The sequence below is a fragment of the Macadamia integrifolia genome, unplaced genomic scaffold (assembly GCF_013358625.1).
Source record: "Macadamia integrifolia cultivar HAES 741 unplaced genomic scaffold, SCU_Mint_v3 scaffold448, whole genome shotgun sequence".
Taxonomy (NCBI): Eukaryota; Viridiplantae; Streptophyta; class Magnoliopsida; order Proteales; family Proteaceae; genus Macadamia; species Macadamia integrifolia.
Window position 1 is genome coordinate 240,872 of NW_024870451.1, and position 26,198 is coordinate 267,069.

At 38.0% G+C, this 26,198-nt stretch overlaps 2 protein-coding genes across 2 annotated transcripts in view; one reads left to right on the plus strand and one right to left on the minus strand.

Annotated features, from left to right (window-relative positions):
- Window positions 1–499: 499 nt before the first annotated feature.
- LOC122068635 lies at window positions 500–8,547 on the minus strand. Its single transcript, XM_042632501.1, has 8 exons — window positions 7,774–8,547; window positions 7,614–7,688; window positions 7,193–7,522; window positions 7,033–7,101; window positions 5,554–6,213; window positions 5,407–5,475; window positions 4,752–4,907; window positions 500–553 (listed from the first exon to the last, which is right to left on the minus strand). The coding sequence occupies exons 1-8, from the start codon at window positions 8,449–8,451 to the stop codon at window positions 500–502; spliced, it is 2,091 nt and encodes a 696-aa protein (XP_042488435.1). The 5' UTR covers window positions 8,452–8,547.
- A 9,116-nt stretch (window positions 8,548–17,663) lies between these two features.
- LOC122068633 (general transcription and DNA repair factor IIH helicase subunit XPD) overlaps window positions 17,664–26,198 on the plus strand; it is a 9,185-nt gene continuing 650 nt past the window's right edge. The window contains exons 1-10 of the mRNA XM_042632500.1: window positions 17,664–18,882; window positions 21,315–21,397; window positions 21,498–21,901; window positions 22,305–22,498; window positions 22,660–22,840; window positions 23,312–23,436; window positions 23,980–24,069; window positions 24,343–24,421; window positions 24,943–25,019; window positions 25,867–25,975. Coding sequence (XP_042488434.1) covers window positions 18,068–18,882; window positions 21,315–21,397; window positions 21,498–21,901; window positions 22,305–22,498; window positions 22,660–22,840; window positions 23,312–23,436; window positions 23,980–24,069; window positions 24,343–24,421; window positions 24,943–25,019; window positions 25,867–25,975 — 2,157 coding nt within the window. The 5' untranslated portion in view covers window positions 17,664–18,067. The remainder of the gene's footprint in view (window positions 18,883–21,314; window positions 21,398–21,497; window positions 21,902–22,304; window positions 22,499–22,659; window positions 22,841–23,311; window positions 23,437–23,979; window positions 24,070–24,342; window positions 24,422–24,942; window positions 25,020–25,866; window positions 25,976–26,198) is intronic.

Here is a 26,198-nt window from a genome sequence, read left to right on the forward strand (position 1 = left end):
AGATCTACAAACCTGTCACCACCGCTTGAGATAATCCTGACAGTTGACAAATTGGTTCTTTCAGAGAGAAAAGTTGGTTTTGAAGAGCCACGGCATCAAGATCATAAATAGACTTGATAGATTCGATTAACGCCTTGATAGTCCCATCATACCCAACACTAACTGGATCAGGGATACTCCGGACAGCTTCTTCCAATCCTGAATCTGAGATAGTATCCAAGGTTTGTAGAGTATCATTGAGGCTCTTAGAATTCCAACCACTCTGTATATTTCAGCAAGAGCAAGAAAATATTTCTGGCCTGTATTACTTGCAGAATTAGAAAGGAATACAATATAAATAAACAAGATATGAAACATAAAGATACAGAACAGATCTATCAAATACCTTGGAGTCCAAACGACTGCTTCCAAATGAAGGCACCATGTTTCAACTCTTGAACACAGGCTGAGAGCAATTTAGACCATGTGGTAATATACTTGGATTGCTCTTCAACAGATCCTACACAATTGCATGCTCAAATAGCTCAATTGCTGAATTCAAATCATTTTCCGCCTAATAATGATAGCAGAATATATTAGAATAGTAACTCCAACTCAACTGACAGGGAATACAGTGAAAAAGAGTAACTAACATGGAATTCAACATAATGGCAGCTCCCCACCAAAGAGACTCCCAAAACTGGACTTTTATCTCTCTTAAAGGCAGTCTTCTTTTTTCTTCCTCAATCTACTGACCATACCTACAATCAATACCTGAAACAACTGATATAGGTTGAGCCGTCAAAACGAGAGTTCAATGCTGGTCCGCTGGCTGAAACTGAACCAGATCTGAACCAAAATTAGGCCAGCATCAAACTCTCCTTATGACAGCTCGACCTATATCAACAATGATAACCGAAAAGTACACAAATGAAATGCAACTTTAAATTTTCTCAATCCAGTCCAAAACTAATGCAGGGCAGGTTTGGGTTGGTTTGGTCCAGATCGAACTTTTGGTTCATTGGTTCCATCAATTGGGTGACTAGGTTCGATGAACCAGCCTTATCAGTCTAATCGTGGGATGATTTAGGACTCATTTTCTTTCTTTTATTTATTACTCGATTCTAGGATAAGTTTAGTAAGTTGAGTGATTAGGAACCTTCCACCACATATGTAGAAAGTTGCTTGTTTGTTTTGGTCTTTATCTTTTCTTTGTCATTTTAAAATAGTTTTGGCTGGAAAATAGGGATTTAATTTCCAGACTAGATAAGAGTTTGTTTTTAATCATTACTCAAACAGTTGAGTGCGTTTGGGACACTCCTACATGGCTTGTGCATGAATGTGTTTTAGTTTAAATTAAACAGTCTTTTTTCACTTCTGTATATACATTGTAAAGGCTAAGAGCCCCCACAGTTTTTATTATGCTAGGGATATGCCCACACTCCTATAGTTGGTTTCGATGATAACAAACATATGAAGATATTTCACAATTTGTCTTCAAGTATTATTTCGTAGAGACTTCATATCAAAGATCGAATTTGACGAATGAAAGGAAGAAATGAAGATTGAAGTCAACAAATGAAAAGTATCAACAAGTTGATATCAATACTTGAAGAAGGTATCAGACGGTATCAAGCTTCAAGAAATCAAGACATGAAGCTCATCTCAAGACAAGGACTTACAATGAGTTGATTGAAGATGAAGTCACAAGAAGTGGAAGATTCAAGTGAAGACCACCAATAGGATAGATTGGTCCTTTTCTATGTAAACTGTAAACTTCTATACATATACGTGCACTCACCTCATGCATTTACATTGCATCATACTAGAATGACCATAGGACATACATTGACCAAGTATAGAGAGTCTCTAAGTGGTTAGAAACATATTAGGAAAAATATGTTCTAGTGAAATTCTGTGAACCACATTGACCTGACTCAAGGGCATTTTGGGTAATCTAAAAATCGGTATTTCATTACAAGCAAATAGAGCAGAGAGAGCTTACCATTTCTTTCTATTAGAGTCGCGAGCTTGTTGTAGTCAGTCCTAAAGGGAGAACCTTGCTGCTTACTTGCTAGGAGATGGACAATTCATGAAAGTTGTAGGAAATCGAGTCACGGTTCCAACGCAACAAGAATTGAGTCTATCTGACGTTGGACAGGAAAGTTACGGCCGAAACATTGACGACTGGTTAGTATGACAATAGTGTGTCAAAATCTGGATAGAACTGCAGGAGGTCGACCAGCACTATCCGAGAATTCAGGAGGTCGACCGGCATTGTCTGAGCCTGGTGGAGGTCGGCTGGCTGAAACCCACGGTCAATCGGTGCTTGTCTGGACAAGCTCCAACAGCTAGTTTTTTCCCCCAACGGCTCTTAGATGTTGACCGACTACCGATGGAGGTCGACCGGTGGACCCAAAATATGACCGTTTGAGTGAGATTTACTGCATAAAATGATCATCTAACGTCACCTATAAATACCTCTAATGCTACTCATTAATTAACAATTAATCTCAACTTTGGAGGAGCATTATTTGAACATTAGAAGTGAGAATTGGTCTATACCATCTCTTGAGTTCAAGTTCTTCATTTTCCATTCAAGAGGAACTCAAGGCCATCTACAAGTCTTCATCTACATCTTAGCATTTGCATTGCAAGCATTAAGAAGACTTCAAAGGTGCATTCTTTATTATCATTGCATTTCATTCATGCACCACACAAGAGGTAACTCTCTTTTATTCCACTTCTCCATTTTCTATTTTACATTAAGTCTAGAGTGTACTTAGGCTTGTGTAAGGACTCTCTCATCCTTAAGAGATTGTAAGGATCCTCTTATCATTAAAAGAGTGTAAGGTACCTCTCTACTTTAAAGGAGATTGTAAGGTGTCTCTCTACCTTAAAAGAGATTGCAAGGTGTCTCTCTACCTGCAAAGGGGATCGTACGGATTCTCTTATCCTTAAAAGATTGAGTACAGGTTTTCTTCCTTACCTACTATACTGAAAGGAAGAGCGAGTGGAATACCTTACAAGAGGATCTTGTAGGGAGTGGACTAGACTCGGATTGAGTCGAACCACTATAAATCTTGGTGTTGAGTGATTGTGACTTTTTATTTATTCCGCAGTTTTTATTTTGTAATCACACTTGGGATTCATAGTAATTGAAAAGATTTAAATTTCACTAGCATAACCTATTCACCCCCCTCTAGGTTAGATTAATAGAATCAATTAGTTTATCTTGGTTGGTGAGATTGTTGCCTCCTCTCTCCCCTCTCTTTCCCCCACGATTTGGGGTTTTCCTCTCCTTTCTCTCACTCCTCTCCTCTCTTTTTTCTTCTAAATTACTGTTTACACCCGGAACAGCCCCTTAGCTTCTCTTTCTTCTTCTCTTATTCTCTCTCTTAAGCCCAAAATACCAGATCCTTCTTTTGATCTGCCTAAAAAACCCAGCCATCTCGGACAATAAACGAGCTCCTCCACTTGACCTTATCATATGACTTCACAAGGTTCACCTTGCATGCTACCGTCAAACCAAGGATTCCATTAAGTATTTTCAAACACTCGTTAGTGATGAAAATTTGATTAATCTCTTTATCCTTACAAAGGACTTTTGAAACAGGAAAAAAGGTCCACCTAATTACTTCCCCAAGCTACCTAGAAAAGCTCAGGATAACACTTCTGCACACTAACCTTAAGTCCTTGGGCTTAGGTTTCCAGACTGATAGCCAAGAATGTTGCATTCATGCTTTTTTTGATGATCCCTGAGATAAGTTAGCATTCAAACGCAGTCAAGAAGGGCTGGACCGACGCTAGGTAACTAAATAGTATATTATTCGGCATAAAAATGCAAAATCAATTGTCTATAAGAAAGGGTAAATTGAAAGAGTGGTAATTTTAAGTGAATAGTAAGATGGCAAGACAATAAAACCACAGGGTGGACCACGGCGCAACAGTAAGGTTGCTCCATTGCGACCTAGTGGTCATGGGTTCAAGTCAGAAAACAGCCTCTCCGCAAAGCGGGGGTAAGGCTGTGAACATTATGACCCTCCCAAAACCCCGTAGTGGTGGGAGCCTCATGCACTAGATACACCCTCTTTTTAGTAAGACAATAAGACTCTTATATACCTATTTCATATTGTCATTAAAAAGTTAAATAATTTGTAACCTTATTTTTTTGTCATTTTAGCGTGATCTATAAAGTTTTTTCCAATGTAGGTAATAGTGTCACTTCACATGTGTACTCAAAAAATGTGCAAGACAATGACATATTTTGATAATGCCATAATGATGTCACTTTTAAATTATTTTTGAAACCCCTTTTATATCCGTATCTTAAAAATCTTTTGGGAATAAAATAAGGGGCATTTAAAAGGCGTCAAGTTCTAAAGGCACCTAAAGAGGTGTCATTCGGACACTCCCAAAGTAAAAGTCCTTTGTTTATAAGCTCATTGCATATGTTGTATGAAATAAAGTTCGTGAAAGTTAAAAACAACACTACCACGCATAGGCCAAAGGAAATACTAGCATCGCTACACAGATGAAATCAATCCAATGCCATCTTATTCTACTTAACATGGGTTTGTTTATCACAATGTTGCACACTAGCACTAGAAAACACATAAAAGATGGAATTTTTTGTCCCATCTTTTATAAAGAAGCCCAATGGAGTGTGCAAGAGGATGGATAAGCAAATGGGCTTGTGTGAAAATTAAAAAATTGTTTTACAAATTTACACATATCAAGAATACCCATTAGAAATTGCAGAAGGAACATACCAGTGATATTCTTTTTGACAAGTCATATTCCGATTCAAGCACTTGGAACTTTGGATCATTCATAAATGCATGGGCATGAATGTTTCTTGTTGAAAGCTCCTCTGAGCAAACTTCTTCAGAAGACACATCCTCTTTGTGCAGTTTCTTATAAGCTACCTGAAAAAGGTAAGAAGAATAATTAAAAATTTGATGTTGCAAGCATGTTTTCCACCCATTCTACCAAAGAAGGTGCAAAAGCTGTATCACATGTTCTTCTTCTAAGGTTTGTCATAATTAAAGAAATACATGAATTGGGTTCAAGCACTCGTTGAAAAAAAAAAATTTGAAGTTGATAATTCTTTATTATCTTATATCTCACATAAGTCTCCGTATTTTATCAACGAACTTAACTTGGCACAAAATTGCGAATATGCACACCGTGGAGAAACAAATCGACAGATTTGCGGGGATGCTGTTCTCTTGGTGGATAAGCAAGAGAGAAAATGAGTGAGGATGAGAAGTCTCATCCTTGACACAATGGTCTTGATCATTTTTAATTAAACTTGGTTGTAAATTTACCAGTCAAAAAGAAGGCCTAAAGTCTGAACTCACCTAAACCACTTGAAATGGTAGCTTCATTGTTTAAAAGTGAAGCAGAAATCATAGAACTACAAACCTGGATTTCCTCATGGAGAGCCATTGCTTTGACATCCTCACCAGAAATAGCAGCAACCTTCTGGGCTTTCTGGAAAAAAAAAAAAAACGTTTCACAACCTTAGTACTAGTAAATGTTAGATAGAGATTTTAAGAATCATGTACCAACCTTTAGACAATCAAGATGGTGAAGTGCAACAATGCGTGATTCCTCCTTCAATCTAGAGTAGAAATCCACAAAATTCTTAAGCTTTGATTCACTTGGAAACCTTCGGTCTGCATCAGAAATATCGAATACATAGCTTTGACCTTCAACATTTGTTTCTGAGAAGGCATCGCTAAATTCCCAGGAATTTTCATCAAAATCAGCTTCTCCACTTAAATCAGAATTTGGACCCACTTGGGCTTCAGTTGGTTTTCCAGTAGAATTAGCAGAGCTCACATCCACTCGAATTGAACTTAACTCATCTTCAACCATGGTTTCTGAGAAGGCATCTTTAAATTCCCAGGAATTTCCATCAAAATTATCCTCTCCATTCACTAAATCAGCATTTACACCCACTTTGGATGAACTAAATTCATCTTCAGTTGGTTTTTTCATAGAATTATCAACTGGGATCCCCTCAGCCTGACTGTATAACGTGGATATGAGATCAGTAAGAGAGACGCTTGGATCAAAACCATGACCATTGGTGCTGTTTCTCAAATCATTAGCTGGTTTATAAGATACATCTTCACCGTACAAGGAATCATCAGCATTCAGTTTCCCGTTGCTAAAAAAGGATAGTGACAATGGTTCCTGATGATCTCCAAGCCCTTTTCCATTTCCCTGTAAGCTAACGTATTAGTCCAAAATCAGACCAACAAAAGCATGTCCAGGCTAAGAAACTTCATGGCATAAATAAAAATGATAAGAGAAACAATAGAAAGAAGAATTCACTTGAGAAGAATGATAGATATAAAATGATAATGAAGATTATAGCTCTCCACCATATTAGTTAATTCTAACTAAAATTCAGTTGATCTCTGAGAGAATATGAAATCGGTTATCTATCCTACGAAGTACAATAAATTTGAAAAAAGTGAGAAATGAAAGAGACGTTCACTGTTCTATCACTACAATGCCTCGGATAACATAAAATCTGTGTTAGTGTGTTCTCAGGAGTCACAGATTTCAACTCCATGACACAATAACATCCATATATGGAGGCTGAACCTACAACAACAGGAATTCTTTGCTTCTATATTTCCGGTGATGGTTTATAGAACAGATCGTGACATGCATACTTGTTAAACAGTCTCTCAGTTAATCTTCTGTACTTGATCAAACAAATTTTATTAAAATATATATATATATATATATATATATATGAAATGAAACTCGGGGGAAGGGGAAGAGAGACTTAGGTTTGGAGTCTACAAGGGATAATTATAGATTCCGAAGTGTGAGAATACTTAGTCAATATGTACTACTACATTCAAGAGAAGTTAGACACCATACTTGTTGCACCATTAAGAAGAGCTTCTATGCCCAATAAATTTGCTTCACTCCCATATACCCACCTAGACTTTTGCATTGAACAAATGTAAAAGAAAATCTCAAAATACCAAACCACAAGAAATTAAACAAATTAAATAAGTTACCAACCTGGACTTCTCTGTCAAATGCAAGCACTTTCACATCCGCATAAGAAAAACCAGTGCTCTTTTGTTCTTCCTATATATAAAACAGAAGTGTTTGAGGCCATGATAGTCCCAAATTATGATGGTATTAATGATACAAGGGGGAAAAAGTTCAAGAGGATCACCTTATTCCCAGAGGGGCAATTTACATCTTCAGACTCTGGGAACGCATCCTTAAAATCCCAGAAATTATCATCAGCATCTATATTTCCATCACCTGATTTGAAATTCAATCCATTTTCAGCCGTATTCTGCTTGGCTTGACTGAACGATCCCAAGATAGAACCATTTTGAGTAGCATTACTAGTGAAAAAATCATGGCCATTGTCAAGTCCTGAGGATTTATGAGAAAGCCAATCTGATGTCGTAAAGATATCTCCAGAATCTAGGCCACCATTGCTAAGGCCTGATTTATGTAATGTTCCCTCCAAATTTTCAGACTGTTTACCATTGACCTTCAAATTACAACAAGAACAGAATTTATATACTAAATAAGCCCAAAAGATAGAACAAATTCCTATGATACGAAGATGGAACAATGCCCACCTGGAATTGTTGGTCGGTTGTCCTCCCCGTTGTTGTTTCCACTGGAACTCCTGATAGACCAGATGTCTCCTCTACCTGAAACAACAGCTCGAAAAATAACAAAACAAAATCCTCGCACGAGAAATCGTAGAAGTAGCTTAAGAGATGAAAAATCCTTCACCTCGACTGTTGAATCTCCATCTCCGACATTATCTTGAGAGATTGCATCCTTTAATTGCCAACCGTCGTCATCGAAATTCTCATCTCCATCATCGACCAAATTCGAATTTGACCCATTTTCAATCTTCACCTGATCTGCCTGGCTGTACAGATTCACGATAAGATCATTGAGACGGAGATCCTGCCCAAATTTTACTTCATTTTTCACAGGAGACGACGATTGTTTAGCAGGGAAAAGGTCTGAAGTATCATTAAAAGATGGATTGTTCGAATCGGATTCTTCGTCTTCCTCACCAAAAAGGGAAAGAGGTATAGCACCTTGAGGCTTCTCCCATCCTTTCTCAGCAACAGGGGAAGCAGAATTCCTCTCAGATTCGATGTGATTCAGCTTTGAGTCAGTGGTTTTTGTCGTATGATTAGAGAAACCACCAAAAAGATCGAAACTTTGCGAGGTTTGAGATGGATTAGCAGGATTCAGAGTCTGAGTGAAGCTTAGGGGAGCTGGGTTTCCAAAAAAATCTTGCTTCGGAGAGAAATTGTCCATGAAATCTCCCCATTCGTCTTCAACTCTAACTTTATTGTCCTGGTGGGAAGACAGGGATTGATTAAAAGACGGTGATACGAACTTGAAGTCTCCGAAGCCCTCATCGCCGTCGTCGTCCGCTTGGTTTTCCGCCATTTCCGTCGCTCGGTCTGTCTCTTACCGTCTTTGGATTTATATATTGCGCCATCGGTGCGCACATAATGGTCTGTGCACATTCTGTGGCCGTAAACTGGTGGGGCGGCGCATTAACGTCAGATGCACCGACGCCTTTGTGATTCGATTTGCGACCGATATGGGCCACCAACCAGGAAAACCGGAACATCGGCGCAGGGGCCACGCTGCCTTCAGGGAAGCCACACCACACAGTGGTCATTGTTAGCCCCCTATGACCCTCTGTTTGCAACACAGGGGTCTCTAGCCAACAGGAAACTTTATCCTCACTTACCAAGTAAGAAAACCGGAACATTGGTGCAGGGGCCACGCTGCCTGCACCAATAGTATTACATATGCCAGACACATAAGGAAGTAGGACCAAGCTCTAAAAAGAAACACCCATGTCTTGGCTCTACCTCCCCATGTGTCTAGGCGTACACAACGTTGTGGGATAATGTTCCTTCTCCCTCCTGAAAAATAGGAAAATAACTATGTTGAGCAGCGTACCACCTGTGCCCAAACAGAGGGGATGTCGAAAATAAGCGTAACACCTACACTAGACACGAGAAAATGGTTTCTATCCTGGAGTGTGACCCCTAAACTAGCACCCTGGTGAATTAGAGAGTGTGGATAGGCATCGACCAAGGAGGGAGGGAATGTGAACGCAAGAGCAAGCTCCCAGACATAGACACGTTCCTGAATAAATATTAAACTCAATATTGATCTAAAAAACCCCAGAATTGGCCACGCCAAAGGGTCCAGATCAACATTGATCACAACCAATTGAGGATAGGATTCCTCTCCATAGAGTCCAGGGATCAGAGAGTGATCCCACGGCTGGGATGACCTCAGGATGCATGCCCAAGTCCTCCCAACTGTGGGATCGCTCTTTGGTCCCTAGGCTCTATGGGAGAGGAGCCGGATCCAAGGAGGGTATTAATCTAGGCTGAGTATCATAATGAGAGTGGATCTCAAGTCAATGGTCCTGAAAGTTTGTTGCTACCATTGAAACAACGAAGAACAGCCATTCCATGTCCTCATTGAAAAGTCTTCCCTTTCAAAGAAAGATGACATCTTCAGTCATGAAGCATACGAACTTTTTATTTTAAAATAGAATATTGCTTTAGAAGTAGCAAAATCAAGCGTGGTATATGTTGTTCTCTACTTTTATTGAGGATTTACTTGACCATTACATATCAGTAAGCCATGAACTTGGACTCAAAATCTAAATTTTATTCAACTAAAATTTCATTTCTTAAATTGCAATTCAAACTTCCATTTAAAAAAATTGCAATTCAAATAGTCTGTGCAAGTCCACATGCATGAACACAAGACTCACACTTTCACCACAAAAAAAAAACATAACTCACACAGAAACATATAAAACTAAACATTCTTAGGCATTGTGCCTCCCCCATTCAAGTTTATTTCATAGATGGTGATGCTTCTTCCTTTCTTTTATCCGGCTTAAGGAATGGATCCTGCAAATTCCAAGAGAAAAAGGAAATTAGGCAAAGTATGATCACCATAGTAATTTCGAGTACACATCTAAAACTCAACCCCAAAAACCTCTGGATGCAGAGCCAAGGAACCTCCATGGTTCCCTTGCTATAGAAAGAAAGGAACTAGAGACGAATAAAAGCAAACATACTCCACCTTTTATTCTATAAATCCAACCCACATTTCAAGTTTCCCAGGTGATGTTGGTTCAACCTAGTTTTCTTCCCTTAGAAAAAACTTTATATTTCATAAATCTGTTACAAATAGGAGTAATTTTAACTGTTGAGAGAAGATGAATACAGTAGTATCTATATTCTTTTTCCTTTTTCTTTTCCCCCTCTCGATGTTCATTTAACAAATCTTGAAGGTACAATTTGACCATAGTCAGTGACAGTTACAAAACAGCTTCTACTTAACTCATTTAGTCATTCGAGTAATTTCAGGATTGGATCAGCTGGTCAAATTGGGATGTGATGAACTGAGTTTTATATAACTTCATATGACATCCAAAATACAAAGGGATCACAACCCTCAGCTCTGATTCAGATTTTCGAAAGACTGTTGATTCATCACAGTAGACCTGGCTAAACCATCCAATATGCAATCCTTATTGACAAGTTAATTTTATCCTCACCATCATCGTTGGTTATTCAGTTTAGGAACACAACTTTCAAACTGCTTGATATTATAATGAAAAATACAAACATAATAAGTGTTGATTTTTAGCGGCTTAGCCAAATGCTTGGCTTCAAAACCAATGGAATAAAAATACAAACCCATTCACTGTTTATTTATTACAGCCTAACAGAATAGGTCTCCCTCAATTCCCCACAGTCAGAAGCACTTTAACTTCTATTTTTGAAGAATATAATCTGTAATACTTTATCACAAAAACCCCAATAGATATCCTGTAAATTGCTAACATGCTTGTGCTGGATGATTGTGAGATATCATATGAAAATGCTGTTTAAGAGCCATTCCCGTAAACTATTAGGGACCTATGGCAAACAAGGATGGTTAGCCTTTTAGAACCTATCATCAAAGGCTTCGTCCATGAACTCAGTGCACTGGTTGATATATTTAGAATCCCTCAAATTGGGAAAGCAGGCCATAGAATCAACAAATAAAAGGAATGACTAATGCCATTTACAGCAACAACTCAGCCTGTTCCCAACTAAATGGGGTTGGCTACATGATCCGTTAGAGGGTTAAAATAATAATAAAAAGTAAAAAAGGAAAGTAACACAGCAACACCTCCACAACATATATATATATATATATATATTCCACCTAAATGGGGTTGGCTACATGAATTATAGCCCTCCAAACATCTCTATTCGAGGTCATACTAGAGTCAAGTGCTAAACTTTGCATGCTTAAAATTGGCATCATATGCCATTTAGAGAACATGTTAAATCAAAGGCCCCAAACTGGCCAACTGGAGAAACTGCTCATTAAAATTGGCATAAATATGCAGTAATCCTTGCATGAATCAGCTCACAAGGCAGCACATCAAGTAAATGCCAAGTACTCACCGATTGCAAGCTAACAGCACGAGAACCAAAGAATTAGACAAGTGACAGAGGGTAAGAAGAGAGTATGTAGTTTTAGGAATTTCTAATAGGCAAGATTTTGAGAACAAGCATATCAAAGATAAAGATATTGGGAGGACACCATTGTGGGTGTAAGGTGATAATGCATCACAGAAACAGGAATTCTTGATTAAGTGACCATATGGTGAATTCAATGCTACAGAGCTTCACTAAAACCTAGAAGACGTTCTCCTTGAGCAGAGCTTCACTAGAACCCTATTAGGTGTTCAACTTGACAGCCACCGTGAGAATAATTTGTTAGAATTGTGTGGCCTAACAATAGTTGTCAAGGCCTCGCCTAGGCGACCAACTTGGCATCCAAGCTCCTTGACAACTAGGGTCACCTAGGCAGGCGCCTTGCATCCAGGCCCCCTCCAACGCCTTGTGTCACCTAGAATCCGTGACAACTATGGGCCCAACACAAATTTATTTTGTGTTATTCTTGCACATTATTATTGGACAATGCTATGATGTTTTTGTGGCATGGAGCATGTAAATTTTGTGGCTTATAAAATCAAGTAAATGGTAAATGGTAAATGGTAAATGGTAAATGGTACCATTGTAATTAATCTACTAATCATGTGGATGACCATCCAGATGAGCCATTTTGTAGTTCTCGGCTTGACCAAATGCATTATGATACACTAAGTGCTTACGTGTGCATTGTTGAACCATGATGAGTTTGAGGGGTGAAAATCAAAATTGTTCAGATTATGGGAGACATGAGAACTAGTTGGCATAGTTGTCACAACGTTGAAGCAACCTAGGTGTTGGAGGGCCCTTGAGCAAGGTGACACCAACAAGGCAACGAAGGTGGCTAGATGCCTAGGCATCGCCTTGATAGCTATACTTGATGGTCTATGCAAATAAGGGCTGTGAAGTCCTTCCATGAAAATACCTTGTGACGTTGAATTTTTATTAATGTTCCATTGCCACTAACTTGAAAATTATAAAAGTGTACACATACATACAAACTGCATACATTGCAATATAGCAACATGTTGGTCAAATGTTTGAAACTGGCAAAAAACCTCTCCTGAAAAGCAGGCAATAAGGCTACATACATTTGCTGCTGCCAGACCGTATAGTAGCAGAAGCCTCCTGCACTAGGTTGCGCTTTTACATATACATACAAACTGCAAGTTTGAAAAGATTCATTATAAAAGGGTTTTGCAAGAAGATAGGGAAAAGCATGCGCTGACCTTGTACAAGATTCCTTTATACCCTTCTCATATAATAAATAGTGGGGCCCACACTAGCACTCTCATTCTCTCTCTCTCTCTCTCTCTCTCTCTCACTTTCCTATTCTAATTCTAACATGTGCACCCCCCATATGGATGATACCATTTTCCAGCCCTCAGTGGCGTAGCGTGCAGATTCCTTCTTACATTGCCTTTGTATGAAACCTCCCCCTTACAAATAGTATCGATTTTTTTCTTGTTCTATTAGAGATTATGCCCTAGAAGAACCTCCAATAAACATATTTGATGCAAACTAATGAAATACAAAACCCTAAAACCGATTCATACGTATCTTATTTGTTTAATAAACAATTCTTAATTAAAATGACGTGCCTTTTTGGAGATTTGGATCTGACCTTGCTGACAGAATTGTAGATGATAACACAATGATGACACTTGAATTTCCAAGGGTCACACAAGGAATTAGGATTCTCACCCGGTCACCCATAGACATGTATACAACAACCTGGTATTTTGAGCTTCCAATTCTCCTTACCTGCATGACTTTAAGATCTTTACATTTTTAGGTGGAGATGACCAATAAAGTCCAACCCTAGGTTAAGATGGTAGCCTCCTAATGCCCATATCCATAATCCTTGGGCTCACCTTCAAAATTACCATTACGCCCTTGAACTTGAAATATGACTAAAAATATAAAATTGACCTTCCCATAAACAAAGCATAGCATTGGTTTTGCAATGAAAAAAAAAATAATTTCTCATAAAACCCATTTATGATAAATCTTTTTAAACAACCACTTGTGGATACGCGTACACTTCCATAATTGTCAAATCACTAACAATAGAACATTAGTCACTAAGGTCAAAACTCAATATACATGAGATCTTTTCATGGAAGGACTTCACAAACCTTATGTGCATTGGCCATCGATAGACTAGTCCTCATGTCTCTCATAATTTGAGAAATTTTGACCAACACAACCAATAATGCAAATGGTGATTCATGATAGATGCAGTCAACCTAATGACTACAAAGTGGCTCATTCAAATGATCATCCACAAAACCAGTCCACTAATCCAATGGACTAATAACAATCGTACTATTTAACATATTTTATAAGCCACAAAAATATTTACCACAAAAAGAAAAAAAATGTTCAATAATAACATGCAAAATAACACAATAAATTCGTATTGGACCACGAAAAGGCCAACAATCTCAACTTGGCCTATCACAATCCCATGTTCATAACATTTCCTCAAATACACCACAGGACAAACCCTTTGTAAAAAGATCAACAATGTTTGACTTAGATAGCATATACACCCAAAGACAAACCATTTGTGAAAAGATCAACCAAGTTTGTCTTAAATGACACATTTTGAACAACTATCTCTTTCTTATCAATCACCTCACGTATGTAATGATCGACCATCTATATGCTTAGCACAAGAGTGACATTTTGTGTCTATAGTTATGGCTATTGCAGAATTGTTTCACACAAAAGTGAAAGCTTTTCCATATGGTCCACTATCAATAGTTCTAACTGTAGAAACGCAACCCTAAAACGATGTAGAAGATAATGGAAAAACAAGAACAAACAATGCACACAAATTACGAGGTTCGACAAGATTGCCTACGTCCTCGGTAAGATGAGATTCTGCTTCACTATCAATGGAGAATAGGGTCACAACGCTCATCCTCACACCTCTCAGTATTTCTTGCATTACAGAGATATATAGCTTCTCTAGCCACTGCATTAATCTAATATATTCACTATTAATCTACCATCCTGCCTGTCGAGGCGCCTGCACTAGTACTCCCTGTATTAAACTATGACAGAATACAAGACATCGTACACCAACATTAACAAGTTACAACAATTGTCTAGTGCAATTGGTGAGGTGATGGTGTGCAAAGCCCACACATATCAAGAGGTCTTGAGTTAGAGTCTCCTAGCACCTTTCACTCCTCCTCTTCTAAGTGTACCCATCTAAAAAAAATAATCTAACAAGAACTGGCAAAGATTTTTTTGTATGCTTTGTATACCTTAAGATCTATTGCACAACAGTCCAATGCATTTTTTACCAAAATCTGGAATTGACTGATCATGCCAAATGCAAAAGCTATGTTTGGATGTGTACAAACTATGGCATACATCAGATTTCACAACAAAGCACAAGGCTACAATCATTCATTTAACTTTCCCCTCTTAGATTTAGGATCATCTTCCTTTGAGATAAGGAATTTTCCTACCTAAACAACCAATCATGTGGAATCTCCTTAGAAGCTTCACCAAAATCTTTCATCTCAAATGTATTAAATTACCATTGTTTCACTTCCATCAACATGCTTATACCATTTTCATGTCCCAGTATGATAAAAGCAACCTTGTGACATTTCTTCACATAAAGACAAGGTTCGGACGTACTCTGTATAAACCCAAAGCCAACAACTGAATTATGAAACTGCAAATTTCACTGCCTTGAAGTTTGTTTCAACCCATAGATTTTTGTACTTTCTCTTCACCCTCCCTTAGAAATAGAACCTTCAAGTTGATCCATATAGACATCTTCATCAAAATTATCATTCAAGAATGCAATCTTTACATCCATCTGATAAAGTCCAAAACCAAAATATGCAACCAAGGCCAAAACAACTCCTTCAATCTATGTCTTGTCATCATTTTCCATATAAATAATATTGGTACTATCACTTATTCTCCAATGTCACTTAAACCCCTGCAAGGTACTAGAGACATGCACAACGGCTACAAAACCAGCCCACAAAGACCTAGACTTAACAATTATAGTATTAATCTCATTAAGGTGGCAAACATACTATGTGGATTTTTAATCAGACTTAAAAAAAAAAAAAAAAAAAAAAAAAAAAAAAAAAAAAAAAAAGCATTGAGACCTCTTATGCCCAAGCTTCTTGCAGAAATAACAAACTATCTGTCATGACTTGAATTCAATATCTTGTTTCACAATAGTCTCTTTTCCTTCTGCTAATCTTGCTCCTTGTTGTCAAACATTCTCTTCTTTTGATATTTCTTTCTATTCTTAGGTCCATCTGCTTTTTTTCTTTATAGCATTAACTGTAAAATTATTTTTCTCAACTTAGCATCTTTATGACCAATGATCTTGGATAAGAGATCATCCATAGTCTATTACAAAACCAAAAACAAAAGAAATTTGTCTACCAGTTTCATAAGAATCAAGCAAGAATGACAAAATAGTGGAGATCTTTGTTTTAACATCAACTAGTCTTCCCTGGAGATTCAACTCATAAGCAATGACAATCATATTACTCACATGCTCTCTAACATCTCCTCCAAATAATTCAGTTCTAAAGAAACTTTGTCACAAACCTTCAGTAGTGGTTTTAGGCTTTTAGCAAAGGGAGAATTCATATAACCAACAATAAGAGAATATGTCATAGTGTCATGTAACCAACATCAACTATTTCACCATATTATCAGCCTCTATCCATTCCATATAAGGGGACATTCGGGATCATCGCGTGTCGATAGAACACATTGGTCCAAAGGAGATGATAGTTGATCGTTTCATTAAAAGGATTCCACATACATGTGAGGCCGTATGGGCTTATATTGATCATTTTGTACCTGATATTTTATGTTTTATCAAAAACGTTGTAACATTAAATTGATGATTTTTGAACCTTAAGTTTTCTGTCAATTATTATGGCTGCACAACTTATGTTCTGAAATGACAAATGTCCATTAAGAATAAAGGACAATAAGGATTATACCCTCAAATTGACCATGGGGCTGATTCAGATTAACCATTGGTGTTAATTCTCTAAGTTTAGAACTAACCATGTTAGGGTTCATCATGGGAATGACAGCTCATTGTAATACATGAAAGGGAGTAGCTTACATATTGGACATGAACAGCCATGATTCACCATAAAGGGTAGTTGCATAAGGAGGTTATGGATTTTCAGTTACCTATCCAACTTAACTCCCTTGATGGGTAGGGAGTTACAAATAGATTAGGAGTATAAAGAGATGAGGGTTCTGGGCCTCTGGCTTTGTTAGGGTATCGCATTAATATTTAATACCACCCACAAGAGTCGCAGGAATTTTTTCCAGAAAATTTGAAGCCAGAGTCGATTAAATATGGCTAGAGGAGGATTATTGTGAAATAGGACCTAATGGAGGTAAGCATATCTCCATTGAATTTCTCTTTGATGTATATAATTAGCAGACAAATCGAAACCAAGCTTCAAAGTAATGTCTAAAAAAGTACTTCTAATTAAAAATAAATAAATTCATCCTGAAACATGAGAAGCCTAGAGGCCCTAGAAACAAGAGTAAAGAAACCCGATACTACCATTCTTCTCCTTTGATGAATCAGTAAATCAATCATAAACTAAATTTAAGAAAAATCTTTCGAGAACTGAACTCTAACCATTTCGGAGAGATTGTCAAGAACAAAGCACATCTGATCAGACGAAAAAAAACTAACCCCAGTTTGAAAGATCAAGACTTACGTTTTTTACGAAGAGGAAGTTCGCTACCGCCACCGTTGCCACGATGCCGCCGAGGATGGCAGCCGGGCCGGTCAGGAGACTCCACTTTCTGTAGATCATATTTTCTCCTTCAACAACTACAACCGCCGTCTGTCTTCCCAAACCGCTACGAGCTGGAAGCTGGAAAAGAAGCGAGGATATATGTATATGGGATGCCAAATGCGAATCTTCAGAATGCGCTGGGTGCGTACTACGCACATCACAAAGACCTTGCGGACCTTTTTGCCCTTGTGTGCTGCTAATCGATTCGGTTTGGTTCGGTTCGGTTCGGTTCGGTTCGGTTGGATTAATTGAATCAAAATCGAACCAAATCGAACGATTGACACCCCTACTCCACTACTCCACTGGAGTGTTTCTGCCGCCTAGATATAGACATGCACAAGCGGATCACCTTGCTCGTCTTCTGAACCCTAATCTCCTCTTTCTGTACCGAGATCAAGAATACCTTCCCGATCGAAGTTTTGAAGGGAAATCTTAAATCTTTTCTGAACAAAATGGATTCGTTGCAACATCTAACAATGTTGTTCCGGCTTAATTAATCCGCAAAAATGGTGGTTAAGTGGATTCGTTTGACGGAGGCGATTGATTTGAGTTACTCTTGCAGCAAAAAGAGAATATCTTTGTATTTTCAGATTCAGGAGACCTACAAAGGGTAGCTGAATTCTTATTCATTTCTTCGTTTTTTCGATTCATCAATCTCCCATCTCTGGGCAGACACTGTTAATTTGCAGTTGCAGAGTTGCAGCCATGAAGTTCCAAATTGAGGACGTAACAGTTTACTTCCCTTACGATCACATCTACCCAGAACAGTATGCTTACATGATGGAGCTCAAGCGAGCACTAGACGCCAAAGGCCATTGCCTCTTGGAGATGCCTACGGGTACTGGTAAGACCATTGCCCTTCTCTCCCTCATCACCAGCTACGCCCTCTCTAAGCCCTCAAATCCCATTAAGCTTCTTTACTGTACCCGTACTGTACATGAGATGGAGAAAACCCTAGCCGAGCTTCGCCTTCTCCATGAGTATCAGGTCCGCCACCTTGGTCCTTCCGCTCGCATGCTCGCTCTCGGCCTCTCTTCTCGTAAAAATCTCTGCATCAATCCCTCTGTTCTATCCGCCAATTCTCGTGACTCTGTTGATGCCGCTTGCCGCAAGCTCACCGCTAGCTGGGTACGTGCATTGGCTGTTGAGAACCCTGATGTTCCTACCTGTCAGTTCTTCGAGAACTACGAGAAGGCTGGTTCCGATGCGGTCTTGCCTCCTGGGGTTTATACTTTGCAGGATTTGAGATCGTTCGGCAAGGAGAAAGGGTGGTGCCCGTATTTCTTGGCGCGGCATATGATTCAGTTTGCGAATGTTGTTGTTTATAGTTATCAGTACTTGCTTGATCCCAAGGTCGCGGGGATTATATCCAAGGAGATGCAGAGGGAGTGTGTCGTGGTGTTTGATGAGGCTCATAATATCGATAATGTGTGCATTGAGGCGCTTAGTGTTAGCGTGAGGAGGCAGACGCTTGAAGGAGCTACAAGGAATCTCAACAGTTTGAATCAGGAGATCGAAAGGTAATTGCTTGTTTTGTGTTACGGTCCATTATGTTTCTAGATATTTGCCAGTGCTTTACACACTACTTATCTTGATAAAAAGTGCTTCCTTTGAGAGCGATTTTGGCTCGTAAAGTTTCCGTTTTTTCTTTTCATTTTTGAACTTCGTTGTGATGGTCTTTCCTTGCTTGGACATCTCTTCTATTCGTCTATGTTGCTCATTGAGGTGGATTTCAATTGATTTGGTCTCTTGAAAATGCTTATTTTCCTCTCAGTTTGAAATAAAATAGCTTTAGGATTTACGGCCTTGCAGTCCTGAAGCAAGCCCTTCTATACAAGGTGCAACACAGCGTTATAGGTTATGAAGCTATTGATTTCTCATTCATGGATGGGTGCTGTCTCAGACCAAGATTGTTTTATTATTTTGGTAGTCTAAAAAGTATTTGTTGGGAAGTTATGAAGGCCTAATTGTCGAAGCCAAAGAAAAAAAAAAAAATTTTGGGGTGGGGGTGAGGGGAGCGATCTTGTTTTAAATTTTGACTTATGACAGTGAAGCTCACAGAAAATGTTGAATTTTTAGGTGCCCAAAATACATTATATAACATCTTATATATTTTCATTATCATTAATCTCTTGGTTTAGGCTTTGTCGTCCTCTTGGTTTAGGTTATGGCTGACTATTGGGGGGGTGGTGTGAGGGAGCAATCTTGTTTTAAATTTTGACTTATGACAGTGAAGCTCACAGAAAATGTTGAACTTTTAGGTGCCCAAAATACATTATAACATCTTATATATTTTCGTTATCATTAATCTCTTGGTTTAGGCTTTGTCGTCCTCTTGGTTTAGGTTATGGCTGACTATGATTATGCGTACAAATTTATTGTTATATGTCGCTATTTGTTTCTACTTACGATGGTAGAAGCTATGGTTTCCATTTAGGCCATAATCTCGCCCTCTTCCTTACCAGTCAACTGCATGAATCTCTTCTGCTTTGTTGTTGTGCTTCCTCCTGATAGGAGAAGCAATGCATTACAATGTTTTTGTTTTTCTTCTATTTTTCCTTAAAACTTAATTTTAAGTGTTGCTTTTTGAGTTTCTTGATTAACTTTGTTGGGATCTTTTCAGTTCTAGAAAGACTATATTCTTCTGTTAGAGTATACGGTGGTAAAGCCAAGTGTCATTTTTTTGCTTTGCTTTGTCTGCAAAATTTGACATGAGTGTTGAGATTTCAAACTAATATTTACAAATTTTACATTTTTGCATGACTATGCACATGGTTTAAAGTATCGGTGCGCATCGTGCCATGTCGGCCAGTACATATCAGTATTGGTTGGCACCAATACGATACATGTATTTTTATAAATTCCTATGTATCGAAGTGTATCGTATGATATACACCGATACTCTCGATGTGTACAATTGAGCCCCGAACAATTGAATTACATGTGTATCGGTTCGTATTGAACCGTGTTGGACCGATACACAATGGATACTTACCCATATTACCGATACTTAAGATAGGTATCAATGGAACCCATTTCACTTTCGTAATAGAGCTTGTTCTTCTCACTGGCAATAATTAAGTTTCCAAAGTTTGAAGCACAACTGCACTTTTACCCAAAAAATTCACAATCTTGATTTACCATTCTTTCATATCCTCCTTGTCATGAATTATGGCATTCTCATGTTGATCATCTTCCCCAGTTTATATCTGCAGAGTCCTTGCAACCAGATAAGTGTCTTCTGTTTGATTTCTCCATTCCATGTAATTGTTATTTCTATTAGAATTATCACAAGTAGTGTCATCATTTCCATTTAATGTTGTTTGTCCTTCTGACAAGCCAAGTTTGTTAATCTTTCCACAAAATTGAATGTTGTATCTCATGTCATGATTGCTTAAGTTATTGCCATCCCTTTTGCAGTGTTCTAGGAGTATTTTTTATAAGAAGTTGGATGGCAATATCAAACAATTAAGTTTGTTTTATTTCTTTTTTTGCTATGTTTGAGTGGATTTAGGTAAAACAAATTAAAACATTACATCAAACATGAATTATTGCATGTTTATGGATTTTAAAATTTCTTAGAAAGTCGATAATACATCATTACTACATGTAAGAAATCTCATCCTTTTGAACATTTTCAATTTTATACACTTGTCTCTCAATACGGTGTTCTCTATTTTAGTGTTTATATGTATAGTACATGTTATATATAATTTTTTTTTTTACTATTTTTTATACAAAAGTCTATAAAAATGTGTTTCTTATCCATTTATGTGCATATCTCCGATACTATACGATACCTTCCGATACATAACTTAACTTTAGCCAACCGATACGGAAACTGATACCAATACTTTAATCCTTGGCTATGCATGCTATCTTTATTGCTCTGTTACTCTCCTATAAAGCTTGATGTCCAATTGTTCTTCAAAATGTTTGACATGGTAGGAAGGTTCAAGGCAACCGATGCTGGCAGATTGCGTTCTGAATACAACCGGCTTGTTGAGGGTTTGGCACAAAGGGGAAACCTATCTAGTATGTGGATTACATAAACCTTTGGGCATAGTTGATCTCTTGTCTTTCTCTGGTTCTCCATATCTCTTACTGCCTGCAACCTAACTCTTTGTTTTTGCAGTCACCGATGCTTGGTTGGCAAACCCTGCCTTGCCTGATGACATATTAAAGGAGGCTGTGCCAGGAAATATTCGTCGAGCAGAGCATTTTCTATCTGTTTTACGAAGATTGATACAATATTTGAAAGGGCGTTTGCAAACAGAGAATTTAGAGAAGGAGGGACCCGTCGCCTTTGTTGCTTCCATAAATTCCCAAGCTGGTATTGACCAGAAAATGTTGAGGTTTTGCTATGATCGCATGTACTCGCTCCTGTTGACTTTGGAAATAACCAATACTGATGAATATATGCATATCCAAACAATTTGCGACCTTGCAACACTGGTGGGAACTTACACCAAGGGTTTTTCAATCATCATTGAACCCGTTGATGAGAGAATGCCGCATATACCTGATCCTGTATTACAGGTATATCTTCCCCTCATCTATTTATTTTTTAATCTAAATTTGTAAATTGGGGATATCTAAGGTACCTGATATTGAGCATATGCGACTTGGATATCTCCTGTTACATGGGGATCATTTTGTGCACACTTCATTCTGCTTCTCTTCACTTCGCAGCTGGTTTTTTCAAAATAAATGGTTATGGTTATATATATATATATATATATATATATGATTTCTGCACTAGATATATTGGTCAGAGACTGAGAGCCACCAAATGATGTTCTTGGAATTTTGCATGGCACCATACAACTTGTGCACCGAGAAATCATCTTTAATAGAGTGCTGGATTTGTATCTTAAATTTGCTCTTAAATTCTGCTCAAATTATCTCTGCTCATTTGTCACATTCTTGGATGGTGGTACAGCTCAGCTGTCATGATGCTTCTATTGCCATAAAGCCTGTTTTTGATCGGTTCCAATCAGTTATAATAACTTCTGGAACTTTGAGCCCTATAGATCTCTATCCTCGCCTTCTTAATTTCAACCCGGTCATTAGTCGAAGCTTTGCGATGTCATTGACAAGGGATTGCATATGTCCTATGATACTTACTCGAGGGAGGTAAGAGCATCTGTTGATCTAAAGCTGCATCTTGGTTGTATATTTACTGGGCGTTTACTTTGCAAGCAGAGGTCATTTTATGGATTTGGACTTCAAAGGTTTATTCACTCTATTTATTTTCTCTGGCTTTATCTATTCAATCCATTCTCTTGATATTTCAGTGACCAACTTCCTGTGAGTACAAAGTTTGACATGAGGAGTGATCCGGGTGTGGTGAGGAATTATGGTAGGCTCTTGCTGGAGATGGTGGCTGCTGTGCCAGATGGGATTGTTTGTTTCTTTGTCAGTTACTCATACATGGACGGAATTGTTAATAGTTGGAATGAAATGGGAATCTTGCAGGTGATGCCATTTTGTTTTCCTTTTTTAGTCCCCCCCCCCCTTCAAAGACTAGATTGTGAGTTCCATCATGTACTCTCTGTGTTTTCTTTCTGTTTCCAATTCAGATCTATTTGGCCTAGTGAAACAGTACAGCATGTATAACCTTTTTAACGTCTCTAGTAGCTTGCAGGATTACAATTTTTACATGCTGATGTCTTTTAATTATTTTCAGTTTGCTTGCTGTCACCATCATTTTTCGATGCCTAGACAAACCCCCATCCTTGTCATGCTCTTTACTCATCCAAATTTTGTGTAATCTATTACTGTTCTTTGATTTTTATTTTTATTTATTTATTTTCTTTTTTTTTATTGTACTTTCCTTGTGATTTTTTTTTTCCTTAGGGTATGTAATCTAGAATTTTCTATTTCAGTAGCTTGTAGAAATTTTTTCTAAGTTGATGAGACAGACAATGAATTCTCTCTTTCTTGCAGGATATAATGCAGCATAAGCTTGTCTTTATTGAGACCCAGGATGTTGTAGAAACTACATTGGCTCTGGATAACTATCGTAGGGCTTGTGATTGCGGGAGGGGTGCTGTCTTTTTCTCTGTTGCCAGGTAATTTTCCTAAGATGGTTTTGTGATGTTTCCCCGCTTGAGATTCTGTGTAATGTACATTTCTTGAACTTGATGCATTCATCCACTACAATGTCTTGATCATCGTAAAGCATTAATCTGTGATTTGAGATGACATTGGTCAATTTGAAATGTGAGCCTCGTTTTCTGCAATCCACTTGTTTTCTTGTGCAGCTTCTCTTTTCATCTCCCATTCTCCCTTACTGTTAAAGGTGTCTAAAGTAGTTAGATCTGACAAGCCAAACTCCTCATTTAACTATTTAAATTCCTTCAAAATAACATTCCAATTCAAGTTATAAAGGCTCTTACTTATTCTTTGAAAGGATATAGGATACAAACCAACTGTCCCGATTAGATTTACACATGATGTATCATGAGCATTCGTAGTACAAGGCTACAAGCAGATATTCTATTTGTCAAGAATTTCAAATATTTAGAAATCAGTCTCTGGAAGTTACTTATTAGAGGGGAGAGGGGGAGAGTATCTTTCTGGTGAACATAAATGCTGATCTTGTGTTTTTGCAGGGGAAAAGTAGCGGAAGGTATCGATTTTGATCGACATTATGGCAGATTAGTTATCATGTTTGGGGTTCCTTTCCAGTACACACTGAGCAAGTAAGTTTTCTATATATTATTTCCGTTGTGTTCTCATTTTAATGATGCATTAAGGGATTATAATTGTTTCCAGTTCTTTTACCTATTGGCATCTATATTGTATCTTAATCTCTAAGGCTTCTGATATTTGTTTTGGTGTAAAATGACACTAATTTTCTAGCCCTTATTTAATTTTGTACATTAAAAACAAGAAGAGTCTTTACATTTTTTATTTGTGATGGATTCATCCTTGGTTGTTTCCAAACATAACCATTGTGGAATTTCATTTCACAGAATATTGCTTGCTCGGTTGGAATATTTACGGGAAACCTTCCAGATAAAGGAAGGAGACTTTCTGACTTTTGATGCACTGGTACTACATTCCTTCACTTACATATATTACAATGCAATGCACTTGTTTGGCATTCTGGTTTCAAGTGCATAGTTATTCATGAAATGCAAATAGTCTTAAAGACCTTTGTGGAGATGAAATTTTTGTCCGCCCAGGTATTAGATGGGTATACATGTATTGAGAAAGGTTGGCAACTTACTTTTTATTGTTCAAAAGGCATACCATTAAGGCAACCATTCTGTAGCAGGTTTTTCATATGTTTGTCTTCAATATTTTTCTTTGAGACCCCAGGAATATGGAAAGTTCCTCCCCCGTCAGTCATGACACCCATATCATAGAGAACAATTAATAGCTTCATGTTGAGCAGATGCATGCTGCTCGCTGTGCACCAAGTTGTTCAATCAAATGCTTAAAACATCTGGAAGTTGAATGCCCATACTTTCCTACTATGTGTTCCTTTGAGACTGAGTGTTCTTTTTGTCATAAAGTTTTATTCCTTGATTAAGACTCTGAGCTTCATTGGTGGGTATGTATTGGAGCAGAGGCAAGCTGCTCAATGTGTGGGCCGAGTCATTCGTTCAAAAGCAGACTATGGGATGATGATTTTTGCTGACAAGAGGTATGCCATCTTTGCCCTATTGTGTATTGTTGAGCTTTGCTAAATGCTTTGGAAAATAAATGAACCACATTTGTCTATAACTTTAATGTGGTAATTGGTTATGGTGGTTGACTCAACTCCAATCAAGAAGACCTTATTCAATCTTTTGGGTTTAGTTACATGAATCTAGGACCTTATCTTGTATTCTATCTAGTGTCAATTGCAGAATGAGCTACACTAAGGAGATTAGTCATCCTTTATCTTCGGTGCTTGCCTACCTTCAAAAACCCCATGGATTCGCCCTAGTGCTGCCCTGATCCAATTGCTCTGGTGGGTGCCTAGTTCTGCCACATGGCAGGTCAGATGGTGCTGAAATTTTGTGTGCTAGTAGACCCCAAGGTTCTCTGCTCGATTGTCAATTTTCAACTCAAATAGAGTTGACCACATGGCAACATAAATCATTTTAAAATAATTCCAACATAAATCATATCCCAGGTTGGGATGCCATTATTCATACCCAATCTTGATCTTATTGTTTTTCAACATTATTTATTTTCTATATGGCTACATTTTATATGTTGTTCCTGTATCATTATTACAGTCCTCAAATCATGGGAGGGGCTCTGTGTTGGAAGTAATGGAGTAATTCAGAATTAGAGCACAACCTTTAGAGACAATACCGGTCCAGTAAATTTGAAATTTGAACCATATTATGTATATGTCTTCAGAATGGAAATCTTGCATAGAAAGAGTGAGATTTCAAAACATCAGACAATACATGCTGAAGAAGATTTGCATTTTTTTTTTATTCATCCTTTCAAGGATGTTGCTGTGCACTGTTTGACAGGGATTGCTTTTACTTTTACAGGTATAGTCGCCATGACAAGCGATCTAAATTGCCTGGGTGGATACTATCACATTTACATGATGCACATCTGAACTTGAGCACCGACATGGCCCTCCATATAGCACGGGATGTAAGTTCTTATGGTTATTGATGGTTTCACTGCATAGTTGTCAAAGGCGATGCCTTGGCAAATGGCAACGGCTTGGCGTCTGGGTGCCTTGACAACTAATGTCGCGTTTAGGTGCCCTCCATTGCCTTGGGTGGTCGCCTGGACTTCATGACAATTATAGTTTCACTAGAACTTGATATTTAACATAGGCAGTGTAATCCCATCCCCCACCCCCCTCAAAAGG

Excerpts from the sequence above, each read along its gene's own strand:
- LOC122068635 (XM_042632501.1), bottom strand. The coding sequence starts at position 8,451 with ATGGCGGAAAACCAAGCGGACGACGACGGCGATGAGGGCTTCGGAGAC. Across the intron at positions 7,689-7,773 it reads ATGGAGATTCAACAGTCGAG|GTAGAGGAGACATCTGGTCT; the intron begins GTGAAGGATTTT and ends CTGTTGTTTCAG. Across the intron at positions 5,476-5,553 it reads ACCATCTTGATTGTCTAAAG|AAAGCCCAGAAGGTTGCTGC; the intron begins GTTGGTACATGA and ends TTTTTTTTCCAG.